Source organism: Moschus berezovskii, chromosome 4 (assembly GCF_049115385.1).
Source record: "Moschus berezovskii isolate FMDL1 chromosome 4, NW_MosBer_1.0, whole genome shotgun sequence".
Classification (NCBI taxonomy): domain Eukaryota; kingdom Metazoa; phylum Chordata; class Mammalia; order Artiodactyla; family Moschidae; genus Moschus; species Moschus berezovskii.
The window spans coordinates 90,210,213-90,223,107 of record NC_142463.1 but is presented as its reverse complement, the minus strand read 5'-3'; the positions used below and the strand labels follow the sequence as shown (position 1 = coordinate 90,223,107).

Genomic DNA, 12,895 nt, shown 5'->3' with positions numbered 1-12,895 from the left:
TTTCTGTATGCTGTATAATTTCCTCCTTTCAAGTGTAAACTCTTCAAGTTACTTCTAAGGAATAGTGTAGAGCAGGACAGTTGTGATGGCACTTCTGAGTTAGCTTATAAAAGGAGTTAATGGTTTGTTTTGGGCGCGGTATTTTATGCTGTCTCTTGAATGTCTTGCTCTTTGGGAGAGTCAGTTGCCATGTCATAACACAATGCTGTGGATAGGTACATGTGACAAAGAACTGATGCCTACCAGGAGCCATATTGAAATTGTGTAACTCAGACTGAGACTTGAAATCAATCTTTTAACTGAAATCCACACCCGGTTTCAGGAGTTAATGAAGTTCAGGTTCTTGATGTCTTATCACAGAAAGAATTCAGTGAAAGACAAAGTGATAGGTAAGAAGTGGATTTATTTAGATAAAAACACTCCACAGACAGAGTGTGGGCCACCTCAGAAAGCAAGAGTGGCCTCACAATGTGGTGTGGTTAGTTTTTATGGGCTGGGCAATTTTATAGGCTAATCAGTGGGAGGATTATTCCAATTATTTGGGGGAAAGGGCAGAGATTTCCAGGAATCAGGTCACCTCTCACTGTTTGATCTTTGATAGTCAGGCCCAGAACTGTCATGGCACTATTGGATGTGTCACTTAGCTTATGTTAAGGGATTACAATAAATGTACGATGAAGCTCAAAGTCCACTGGAAATTGAATATTCCACCATCTTGGACCTAGTTGGTTCTAATCAGTTTTTGTCATATCCTATGGTTATGTCATTCTTCTAAAAGCTGTGCCCTGCCCCTTTCCCTCCTGTTTCAATATGAGAACTTAGAAGTGTTCTTCTTCTAGTTAAGACTTGAGATGACTGCAACTGACATCTTGACTGTAGTCACGAGGGTGATCACAAGCCAGAATCAGCCAGTTAAGCTGCTCTCAGATTTATGATCCACCAAAACTGTGAGATAATAAATATTGTTTTCAGTGACAAATTTTATAGTAATTCATTTTTAGCAATAGATAACTAATATCCCTAACTTGCAGGCAGGACAATCAGGCTGGGTCATGAAAACTATATTTTAGACAAAGGAAAGAGAATATAGTGATTGAGAGATCATAAGCTATTTTATTTATTGAAGAATTAAAATATTACATTAAGAAAAAACTTATCTGAAAGAGAAATAACACCAGAACTCTTTTGAATGTGATTATTACCTCAACCACCAGAAATACTGATCCTGCTGAATTCCTTCATAATAATGTAAATCAAAGTCTAAGCAATTGGCTGAAATCAGGATGTGAGTCATTGGACAGTTCCTCTTGGAAAGACTTAGATGAATCAATAAAGAAATTGAAATGAAACCTAACCTTTGGAGAAAGAGTATTTTTGTCATTCCTGTAGCCAAGCTCCCTAGTCAAAAGGAAACAGAGGATTGTGATAATGATCCAGTGAATCTGCCCCCAGAGCTCCCTTAAGCTTATCTCTTGTTTGACCTTGGAGAGTGGACTGTGTGATTTAGAGGCCAGAGACTTTTTGGCAATGGAAAGATGCAGAAAGTCAAGCTACAGACCCATCCTTTGATTTTTAGCCATTAATACCACAGGTTCTCTTGCCCTTTCATGTCTGACAAGTGCTCAGGTATTAATGAATGATAAGGCTACTGCCATGAATGAGTAGAGGATTGTCTTGCTGTCTGATGGGAAGTGCCTGACCAACAACCTCTTCTCTGGTTGTGTAAGACAGGGACCCCATAGGGAATATATGGGAGGGAGAACAAAGACACCAATTCAAGAGGTGGTCATTTAGGACTTCATGATACAAGTTGTTTGGATTTCCAGCGAAGAAAGAAGTCTCTCCAGCATATGGCAGCAGCAGGTCAGAGTCCTAGGACCTGACTGGTTTTGTCAATCTGGCAGTTCAAGGTCAGTGCAAAGGACATCCCTAATACCTGAGGAAAGAGTTGGTAAAAAGTGAGGTCTTTACAGGTAAAACATCTCACCCACAGTCCCTAGGATGAGTCCCAGAGGAAAAGAAAGTGTCCATCACACTGAAACTACCCTTCCTAATATTACTTCTAATTCCTTCTCAAGAGTTTTCTCCTTTAGCTTTAGAATGGCAGTGGGAGAAAAATGAGGGTGATTGATGATGGCAAGATAGTAGAGTATTAAGTGCTGGTACACCTTTTGTCTCCTTAAGAGACCACAGAAATCCTGCTGATGGTATAGTCAAGTTCTACACAGGTCAATACTTTGTTCACTGAGTCTTCTCTATCCATGCCTTAGGCTTTCTTGGTTTCCAAGCAAAGAAAAATCATTTCTCTTTGAGCTTACTAAATAGATCTTAGCTAATCTGTGATACACTCAAGACACTTGGGTATAAAAATAGTAGGAATATCACATAATAAAAAAGAACAAGAAACTATCCCCATTCACCCCTGACTTGTCAAGATAAGCAGAGAAGCAATGAGGAAATTGATTATAGTTTCATCACCAACTCCTCCTTAGCACACGAAGCCAATTTTTCAAGTGAAATGTTTTATTTAACAGGCTTTTCCTGATGAGCTGAATGAAGGACCAAAGTAAGGTTCCACTTAGTGATTTTTAATTTGACCATGATACATTCATTTCTATTAGGGATAAACTGACCAGATAGATCTTACAGCATTATTTTCTGTATGCCTTAAACTGGTAATATAATTTTCTACTTGAATAGGGGAGCTCATATTTATCAAGCACATACTTTAAAAATTACATGACTTAACTCATTTAATTCTCAAAATAGTCCTCTGATTAAGCTCTTACCTGGATTACACATACACAGATAGTGGTGATTCCAATATACAGGAAATTAGAGTGAAACCACTGTTTTGCTTGTATATAGCAACCCTAGAAAAAATTACATGTACAAATGACACTACTATATTATTCAACTTTATTAAGAGGCTTATTTGGAATGATAGTTTGTCTTTTGCCAAGACACTTAGGACAGGCATTTTATATATATATACATATAAAGTAAAGTAAATAAAGTGGAAGTCTTATATATTTACACACTGCATTAAACTAGCTCCCAAGAGGCAGGTCAACAACATATGTCCTTGTATTTTTTTGAACATTCACTACTGTCTTTAGTTAGTTAGTTAGTTCAGTCGCTCAGTCGTGACCAACTCTTTGCGACCCCTGAATCTTGGTATTGACAAATAGGAATATAGGCTATGCAATCCTATGACTGGTTACATTTCAGCTTCTGCTTCAAAAGCCAGTAATCATATCATAGCCCTACCAAGCTGCAGGGCAGTTGCTGGTTGGTGGGTTTTCCATTCTTTCTTCACAGACTGCCCACCCGCCCAAATTCCAGAGACTTCCAAACAACATTAAGTGGGTGACATGGGTAACAGGACCTTAGGAGCTTGGTCTAGTTGGAAGATGATTTGGGCTTCTTCTCTGGGTCTAGTCAGAAGTTCCATCAACTCTTTCACCCCCAGCTCCTCACTCTTCACTTATAATTAATCCTGCTAAGGGGTTCGATGCTGCCATCTCCAAGAAAGTAGAGCAGGGAAATAAGTAGAAAAAGAAACTTTTCTGCTTCTACCTTACAACTTTCACTTTCAACCATAAGAAGACCTAATTATTACTCAAGAAAAATCTCGACACAGTCTTCTGCCACTATCACATAAACTTTTCCCCGCTAATGTAATAGTTCAGAGTAGCACGATTCTTAATGGCATCTCTAGTCTAGATAAACTTGTTCGTTTTTTTTTTTTGCTTATTTTTCTTTTTTGTTTTTCTTATTTTCTAGTTATATGTTTCCCTGGACTCTCTTTTGTTTGCGGTTTCCTGTTTATGGCTGAGAGGACTAAGCCCTGTATGACTGGATTTCTAAGGGAATTAAAGGTTTAATCACAGTGGCCAATAGCAGAAACGTTTCCAAAAATAAATTACCTTAACATTTGAGCCTTTGGGGCAAGATGCTGGTGGTCCGGAAGTCCAGTCACTTGTACCATTTATACCACAACATTGCAGCTGAAAGCCAAAGCCCCGAAAAGCAATGGTTAGTCAGATAACAGAAAGAAAACCATGGGCCTTGGAGAAAAGGTGAAACCTTCCAATTTGACTCTATAGCAGAAAATACAGAACTGACTTGTTTAGTATGGCCCCTTAGAACTGAGTACTTTCAAACCTGTTATATCATTTTATTCACAAACATGTTATACCATTTTATTCACATAAAACTTCTTGAAGTAGAGAGGGCATATTTAACTTATTCACATTTTACAGACCAAAAATTAGGCACACAGGGGACTTTATAATGTAGGGATCAGGCTAATCACACCTAGACCCACTGTATGTCTGTTAGCATAGCTGATGCCATCTTGGGCCCTTACAGTTTCTCCTGTCCTACACTGACCCTAACCCTGTGCAGTGAATCACTTCTATGTCATTAAGGGCTTTATAAATAATAGGTATTGTGGCCTTCATGCTCCATTAGTTCCCAAACAATGATGAAAACTTTTGCTGATGTATTTTTGGCACCCAGATGACTAGTTACCATTCATCTTGACTTAGGAGTGCATGTCCTGTTTCCAAGCACCTATCTCCATACACTAAGTTAACTATAAAATCCTCCTAACAGCCCCTTGGCAGTGTGGAGTGTAGATGTGAATGCTTCCAGATTGTTGTCCACCTGATCCTGATACCACCCTATGAGTAAGTTACTGTTTAATAAACTGACCTAGTGATTATATGGAGCTACCCAACTTGTTTTTGTCTCAAGATGCTTTCTCAGTTCACTGGGCATTTTCTGTTCCCTCCATCCTTAGACAATTGGCAAGCTAGGCAGGAGACTGAAAACGATGCAAGAATGGGTGAAGGGGTGAAGCAGGGTAAAGCTTGCTGTTGTGGGGGAATTCCCAGGTTGGCCAACCATTTCCATGTGGGGTGATCTGGATAAATTTATGGAACAATTCAGGCTGATGCAAGTGTACAGGGACACAATGGAAACACCAAAGGACTTACTAAATACATTAACCAAAGAGGTAGCAAAGCAAAAGTGGGGGGCAAAAGTGAGCAATCTATTGCAGCTGTTGCATGGCCTTTGTTATGCACTCTAAAATTTAGCACAGAAAAGGAATTACAGCTCAGTTGGGCACTAGAGAGAGATGTATGCATGGTATGTTTTCCAACTTAGGACATTATGTCAAAGACAGTACAACAGGAAGAACCTATTGAAATGATGGAATGTAAGATGGCTAAATGTAGGGCCCTAGGCTACTCCATTCAAAGGTGAGGACTATTATTTCACCGGACAACTGGCACCCCAAGAGGTGGAATTCTTGGGCTCATGACTCCTCAGAAGATGAGGACATAATTATAGAAGAAGAAGAGGACCTGCAGTCACAGCCTCTGTTTCAAACTAAAGTACAGTATGCTAGAGAACCAAGAGATAATAGGAAGGAAAAGGCAACTCACTCCAGTATTCTTGCTTGGAGAATCCCATGGACAGAGGAGCCTGGCAGGCTACAGTCCATGGGGTCATAAGAGTCGGATATGACTTAGCAACTAAACCACTGCAACAGCTGAAAAACAACCCCCTGAGATTTTTCCTCCCTGAACTAGTAGAAATAACCAGAATATTTAAACAAAAAAAGTAGAGAGGGCATTTCAGCATAGGTAAGATACTGGGGACTCCATTTGTGGGATACTGGGGACAACGGCACTGTGTTAAATGGGCCACAAATGTGTTAAATGGGCCACAAATGTGTAAAATGGCTTCTGTTACAGCACCAACTGCCTTCTGGCAATATTTGTATGGGACTGGGGTAGGAGAAAAATGAGGGCACCCAGCCAACTTAATTAAATGGATATTTGCAGGTATACCCTGGATTCTGAAGGATTAGGGATGGGATCAAGGGTGCTCCTTGGTGTGCAGGCCCCAGGTTGAACAGACTATTTATTGGCCCTGCACCAATAAACAGATTGTTCTAGCAAATAGTGTACAAAATGCACCATGATTTATTGAAATTCATCTAAGTTCCAAGGGGAAGTAGCAACCATTGATAGGATATGAGGTCAAACATTGTAAAGTGAAACAAGTGAGTTTGTATTTACAAATCAGAAGATTGCCTCCCCCTACTTTCCTGGTTTATCTTCACCCATATCTGAGTATATTTTGGGTGTGAATGTCCTATAGGACCTGGACCTTAAACCACCATGGGTGAGTTAGACTTATGGAGCAGACACTCAAGCTTATAATGGTTAGTCATGCTAAATGGAAATTGCAAAGTTGCTTATCTCCCCAGAGAGTAGTAGCAATAAAAAAACAATAATGGGCACCTCAGTCAGTCAGTTCAGTTCAGTCGCTCAGTCGTGTCCGACTCTCCGCGACCCCATGAATCACAGCACGCCAGGACTCCCTGTCCATCACCAACTCCCGGAGATCACTCAAACTCATGTCCATCGAGTCAGTGATGCCATCCAGCCATCTCATTCTCTGTTGTCCCCGTCTCCTCCCATCCCCAATCCCTCCTAGCATCAGACTCTTTTCCAGTGAGTCAACTCGTCGCATGAGGTGGCCAAAGTATTGGAGCTTCAGCTTTAGCATCAGTCCTTCCAATGAACACCCAGGATTGATCTCCTCTAGAATGGACTGGTTGGATCTCCTTGCAGTCCAAGGGACTCTCAAGAGTCTTCTCCAGCACCACAGTTCAAAAGCATCAATTCTAGGGGATAAGAAAAACTAACTTCTACCATTAAGGAATTAGAGAAAGTGGTGGTTATAATACCAGCACAAAGCCTGTTAAGTAGCCCCATGAAGCCAGTGAAAAAACCAAATGGTACCTGGTGTATGGCAGTAGACTATAGAGAATTAATCAAGGTAAGACCCCCTATCTATGCAGCAGTTACAAAAACTCTTGGATGTAATTGCCACTTCTCTCAAGGCATAACCTCTTCTCAAGACAGTGTCTTAGATTTGTCTGATGCCTTCTCTTAGCAAACACTTAGATAAGGGGTCCCAGGACCAGTGTGCCTTCATGTGGGAAGGGGGGACAATGGTCTTTTACCATCCTACCCCAAAGTCATCTCACTATATGTCATGGGATGGTGGCCCTGGACTTGAAGAAATGGACTCGCCTTCTTTCTATAGTTCTCTATCATTACATTGATGATACTAGGTTAACCTGTAATGACTTGTTTTCTCTTTCCCAAGCCTCTTCTGGAACATTTAAGCATAAAGATGGGAGTTCAGCACCAATGAGCTCCAAGGACCTGGATAGTCAGTAAAGTTGCTAGGAGTTATCTAGTCTGCTAAGACTGAAGGGATGCCCAAAGCTGCTATTGATAGACTATAGATAAACCATGCTCTACAATAGAAAAGAACTACAATCCTTTATAGGTGTGCTAGGGTATGGGTGGCCTTTTATTCTCCACTTTGTCCAAATATTGAGAACCCTATATTCTTTGGGGTTTCCCAGGTGATTCAGCAGCAAAGACTGCCTGCAATATAGGAGCCGTGCGAGTTGCGAACTTGGGTTCGATCCCTGCGTTGGGAAGATCCCTTTGAGGAGGAAATGACAACCCACTCCAGTATTCTTGCTGGGAAGATCCCAACGGACAGAGGAGCCTGGCAGGCTGCTGCATCCATCCAGGTTGCAGAGTCAGAACACTACTGAGCACACAGCACATATGATTTAGTGAAAAAGGGAAATACCTGGGTTAGGAATACCCCACCCCACAAGCCCATAAGAGGCTTTTGAAAAGGCCAAACTGATTGATTGTCAAATAAGTCCAAGGAATGGAGGTGTTAATGCCAGACACAAGTGAGTTGGATGTAAGTCTGTACCCAGGAGGCTTTGGATAAGGACTGTGGTAGCGACAAAATGGGAAATGAGTCAAACTAGGATTTTGGTCTCAATTTTGGGAAGAGGCAAAGAATTGATATAGTGCTATGGAGATACAATTGTCAGCAATATATCTAGACTTACAACAAACTGAGGGTCTAACCACTGACTTGCCTGTTAGTGTACAGACGTCCCTGCCTATGGGGGAATGGATTAAGTAGTAGTAGTAGTAGTGTTCTTGCCTGGAGAATCCCAGGGACGGGGGAGCCTGGTGGGCTTCTGTCTATGGGGTCACACAGAGTCGGACACGACTGAAGTGACTTAGCAGCAGCAGCAGTAGTAGTAGTAGTTAAGTCGCTAAGTTGTGTCTGACTCTTACGACCCCACAGACGGTAGCCTGCCAGGCTCCTCTGTCCATGGGATTCTCCAAGCAAGAATACTGAAGTGGGTTGCCATTTGCTTCGGATGGATTAAGGACATGTTTTTAAAGCCTATGAATGCCTGTGCACAACTGAGTACCTTACAAAGGTGGTACGCATACCTTCAAGAGAGAAGCACTTATAACACTGGTCCACTTACTCAGGAGTTGCATATAGTGACCTATATCTAGGTCACAGCAGAGATGCCAGTGACATCACCTGTTGGACCCAATTTACTTCAAGTACAGGAAGGTACCTGGATGTCCCTGTGGATACATGGTACACCAAGGGCAGCTATAAGGGTGGTCTACCTTGGTAATACATCATAGCTGTTCTTTTGGATTCAGATGTCATCTGGTTCAAGGAAGGGACTGGACATAATAGTCAATGGGCAGAACTCAGAGCAGAATGGCTGGTGATTGCTTACAATCCCACACCCCTCAACCTTGCCACTGACATTTAGGCACTATGGAAAGGCTTGACAATATGGATGTCTCAATGGCATCAAGATAATTGGAAATAGTAAATGAACCTCTGTGGAAGTCTGAGTTATGGGCTGATATCTGAACTGCTTGCACACAACCTGGTGCCAATGTGACCATATGGCATGTTTCCACTCACTCACCCTCAACTCTGTCAAGCAACTGCAAAGCAGATACACTAGCAAGGACAAGAGGCTTGTGTCTGCAAGAATGACAGACCTCCTCCAATGCAGCAGAATGACTCCACCAAAAGTCAGACATAGAATTCCCAAAGCAACTTGGGAAATAGTAAAAAGGCTTCATTTGCCTCTCAAATCTATGGGCCTCCAAGTTACAGATAAGGACTGCCTTATGCATCATTTGAGGTGGTGCCCTCTTCTGGTTACCAGATGGCGAGTGGACCACATAGGCTTTTGACTGTGTCAGAAGGGTATAAGTATGCCCTTTCCTGTGCTGACACAGCCTCTGGGTTGGTGCTAGCCTTTGCTAGTAGGAAAGCCAGTCAGACTGCTATTAATACAATCAAAGGCAAAATTGTCAAACTATCCAAATTGGAAGTTATGTGTGGAACACCAGCCCAAATTGGCAGAGGTCAGGTGACTGGACAGGAAAGATAAGAGTGAGCAGAAGCCCAAGAAATTCCTTGGACTCTCCATCTACCATATAACCCCACCATTGTTCAGTCGCTCAGTTGTGTCTGACTCTTTATGACCCCATGGACTGCAGCATGCCAGGCTTCCTTGTCCTTCACTATCTCTGAGAGTTTGTTCCAACTCATGTCCATTGAATTTATGATGTCATCCAGCCATCTCATCCTCTGTCATCCCCTTTTCTGCCTGCCCTCAATCTTTCCCAGCATCAGGGTCTTTTCAAATGAGTCAGCTCTTCACATCAGGTGGCCGAGGTATTGGAGTTTCAGCTTCAACATCAGTCCTCCCAATGAATATTCAGGACTGATTTCCTTTAGGATTGACTGGTTTGATCTCTTTACTGTCTAAGGGACTCTCAGGAGTCTTCTCCAACACCACAGTTCAAAAACATCGATTCTTTGGCACTCAGCCATCTTATGGTCCAACTCTCATATTTGTACATGACTACCAGAAAAACCATAGCTTTGACTATAGCTTTGTTGGCAAAATGATGTCTCTGCTTTTTAATATGCCAAGTTTGTCACAGCTTTTCTTCCAAGGAGCAAGAGTCTTTTAATTGCATGGCTGCAGTCACTGTTCAGTTCAGTTCAATTCAGTCGCTCAGTCGTGTCCAACTCTTTGCGACCCCATGAATCACAGCACGCCAGGCCTCCCTGTCCATCACCAACTCCCGGAGTACACTCAAACTCATGTCCACAGAGTCGATGATGCCATCCAGCCATCTCATTCTCTGTCGTCCCCTTCTCCTCCCGCCCCCAACCTTTCCTAGCATCAGAGTCTTTTCCAGTGAGTCAACTCATCTCATGAGGTGGCCAAAGTATTGCAGTTTCAGCTTTAGCATCAGTCCTTCCAATTAACACCCAGGATTGATCTCCTTTAGAATGGACTGGTTGGATCTCCTTGCAGTACAAGGAACTCTCAAGAGTCTTCTCCAGCACCACAGTTCAAAAGCATCAATTCTTTGGCGATCAGCTTTCTTCACAGTCCAACTCTCACATCCATACATAACCACAGGAAAAACCATAGCCTTGACTAGACGGACCTTTGTTTGCAAAGTAATGTCTCTGCTTTTTAATATATTATCAAGGTTGGTCATAACTTTCCTTCCAAGGAGTAAGCGTCTTTTAATTTCATGGCTGCAATCAGCATCTGCAGTGATTTTTGAGCCCCAAAAAATAAAGTCTGACACTGTTTCCACTGTTTTTCCATCTATTTCCTATTAAATGCCTTGGACCAATAATCTGCATGTGAATGGCTGGCTAGATGGACAATAAAATGGAAGCTGAGAGTGCAGGTTCAAAAGGGAGGTCTTGTCCTAACATATAGCACAGGAACTCTGCTCAATGTTATGTGGCAGTCTGGGTAGGAGGGGAGTTTGGGAGAATGAATATGTGTATATGTATGGTTGAGTCTCTTTGCTGTTCACCTGAAATGATCACAACACTGTTAATCAGCCTTGTTGTTGTTCAGTCATTAAGGCATATCTGACTCTTTGCAACCCCTCGGACTGCAGCATGCCAGGCTTCTCTGTCCTCCACTATCTCCTGGAGTTTGCTCGAATTCATGTCCATTTGAGTTAGTGATGCTATCTAACAATTTCATCCTCTGCCACCCCCTTCTCTTTTGCCTTCAATCTTTCCCAGCATCAGGGTCTACAACCCAAAATAAATTTAAAAGTTTTTTTAAAAAAGGAAGCCTTGGGCCTATCAGGTGGGATGAAGATCTTGTGAGGTTTTTGTTTTGTTTGTTTGCTTTTCAGGGGGATGCCACAGGACATCCCACCTGGTGTTGCTATAATTCATTGGCATTTAAATTGTTCTCCCCATTCCAAGTGGCTTGGTATCCTAACACCTTGGGAGATAGGATTTCCTTCCAGTATCACCTTCAGTCCAGATGGACAATAAAAAGTTTTATAGAAAACTTTTATATATAAAGTTTATATAGAAATGGGCCCCGTTCAGGCCCAAATCACCTCTCCAGAAGCATTAGCACAGTGAGCTAAACCCAAAAGAAGTAGGTTTAATCAGGTGGATTCCCACTGAGCCCCTATCTGCAATTTGAGTTTACCTCTTGGAGATATTAAAGGACAAATTGTGTAGTACTGTTAGGTAGTTAGAATAGGAAAAAAAAAGAGTCCAAAATGGCGGTGGCTAAAAGACAAAGAAAGGAAGAAGCCCAGGAAAATGGAACAAAAGAAAATCCAAGGACTGGAGTGAGAACCCCAGGTGAAACAAACAGCCTTCCTGGCTATCCCAGTTTACATAGGGTAGGTTCATGGGGAGGAGACAAAACATATAAAAAGAGAAGCCAGGATTGAGCCTCCTTTTTTGGGTTGGCCAGCCCTCATGCCTCAAGGATGTACTATCCTTCGCTTGCCAAATGAAACTGAACTGTAACAGAGCTGTAACACTTGTCCACTGTTTCAAATCTTTGCTGCAACGAGACAGAACCAAGGAAATTACACACTCCCCTGACAGTATCACCCACTGGGAAAAAAGCCAAAATTGGGGATAGTTTTCTCCAATGCTACTCATGAATGAAATTTTTCCTTATCTTTTACCCCTAAAACATTTCTGTTGTCACCCACAGTGTTTGCCTCATGGACTATTTGGCTCAAGTTACTGGAAATATGTTCCTCTCCTGTGGCTCAAACATATACGGAAGTCCACAACTATTATTACTTCTGGGTCTGTGGCCTGTCTCCAGTACCAAGGGGATTCTGTGAAAACTTCAGCCACTCATCTGCACCAAATGTAGACAGTGGCTTGGACTGGTGACCAAAAATCCCCTTGCTATATGACTCCTGTTTATGGAAGCTTTATGTTTAACTACAGTGACTCTAAATAGTATGTTTTTCCCCTGCTGTGAAGTAGATCAAATAATCTCCAGATTCCCACGGTTTGTCAAATTTGGGATGGCTTAGGGTAGATGGGCGGTGAGTATGGAGTCTTGATGTCCATAGCCCGCATCTACATAGAAAGGAACAGTCATACCCAAACAAGGGCTTCCCTAGTGGCTCAGATGGCAAAGAGTCTGCCTGCAATGCAGGAGACCTGGGTTCAATCTCTGGATTAGGAAGATTCCACTGGAGAAGAGAATGGCAACCCACTCCAGTATTCTTGCCTGGAGAATCCCATGGACAGAGGAGCCTGGTGGGCCATGGACCATGGGGTCACAAAGAGTTGGACACAACTGAGTGACTTTCACTCTCAAACTTTCATACCCAAACAAATAATAGACACATGGAGGTGTCCCTACTGTCTGTCAAGTAACTCACAAGATATTACATTCTAAATGGAAGGAAAAGAAGAAGCTCCCTACAAAGCAGGTGGCTCTCTGGTTCCCAAACAAGAGATCTGAATATGTGGAGTCTCTCTGTGAGCTTTTCTACCCTATGAGTGGACAGGTTGATGCACCTTGAGATTTCCTTCCCTCTGGTCTGCTATATATACCCCTTTACTGGAAGTTCCCCATAACCTTCCTGCTATTAAGTCCAGGTGGTAGGCCTGTGGTAGTATG

The 12,895-nt window shown here is 42.3% G+C and overlaps 1 protein-coding gene across 1 annotated transcript in view; it reads right to left on the bottom strand.

Moving 5' to 3' along the window:
- Positions 1-1,093: 1,093 nt before the first annotated feature.
- Positions 1,094-12,895, bottom strand: part of CD53 (CD53 molecule) — a 36,624-nt gene continuing 24,822 nt past the window's right edge. Inside the window, exons 6-8 of the mRNA XM_055403222.2 lie at positions 3,930-4,010; positions 2,790-2,873; positions 1,094-1,936 (exon numbers count right to left, since the gene is read on the bottom strand). Of these exons, the coding sequence (XP_055259197.1) occupies positions 1,865-1,936; positions 2,790-2,873; positions 3,930-4,010 (237 nt within the window). The 3' untranslated portion in view covers positions 1,094-1,864. The remainder of the gene's footprint in view (positions 1,937-2,789; positions 2,874-3,929; positions 4,011-12,895) is intronic.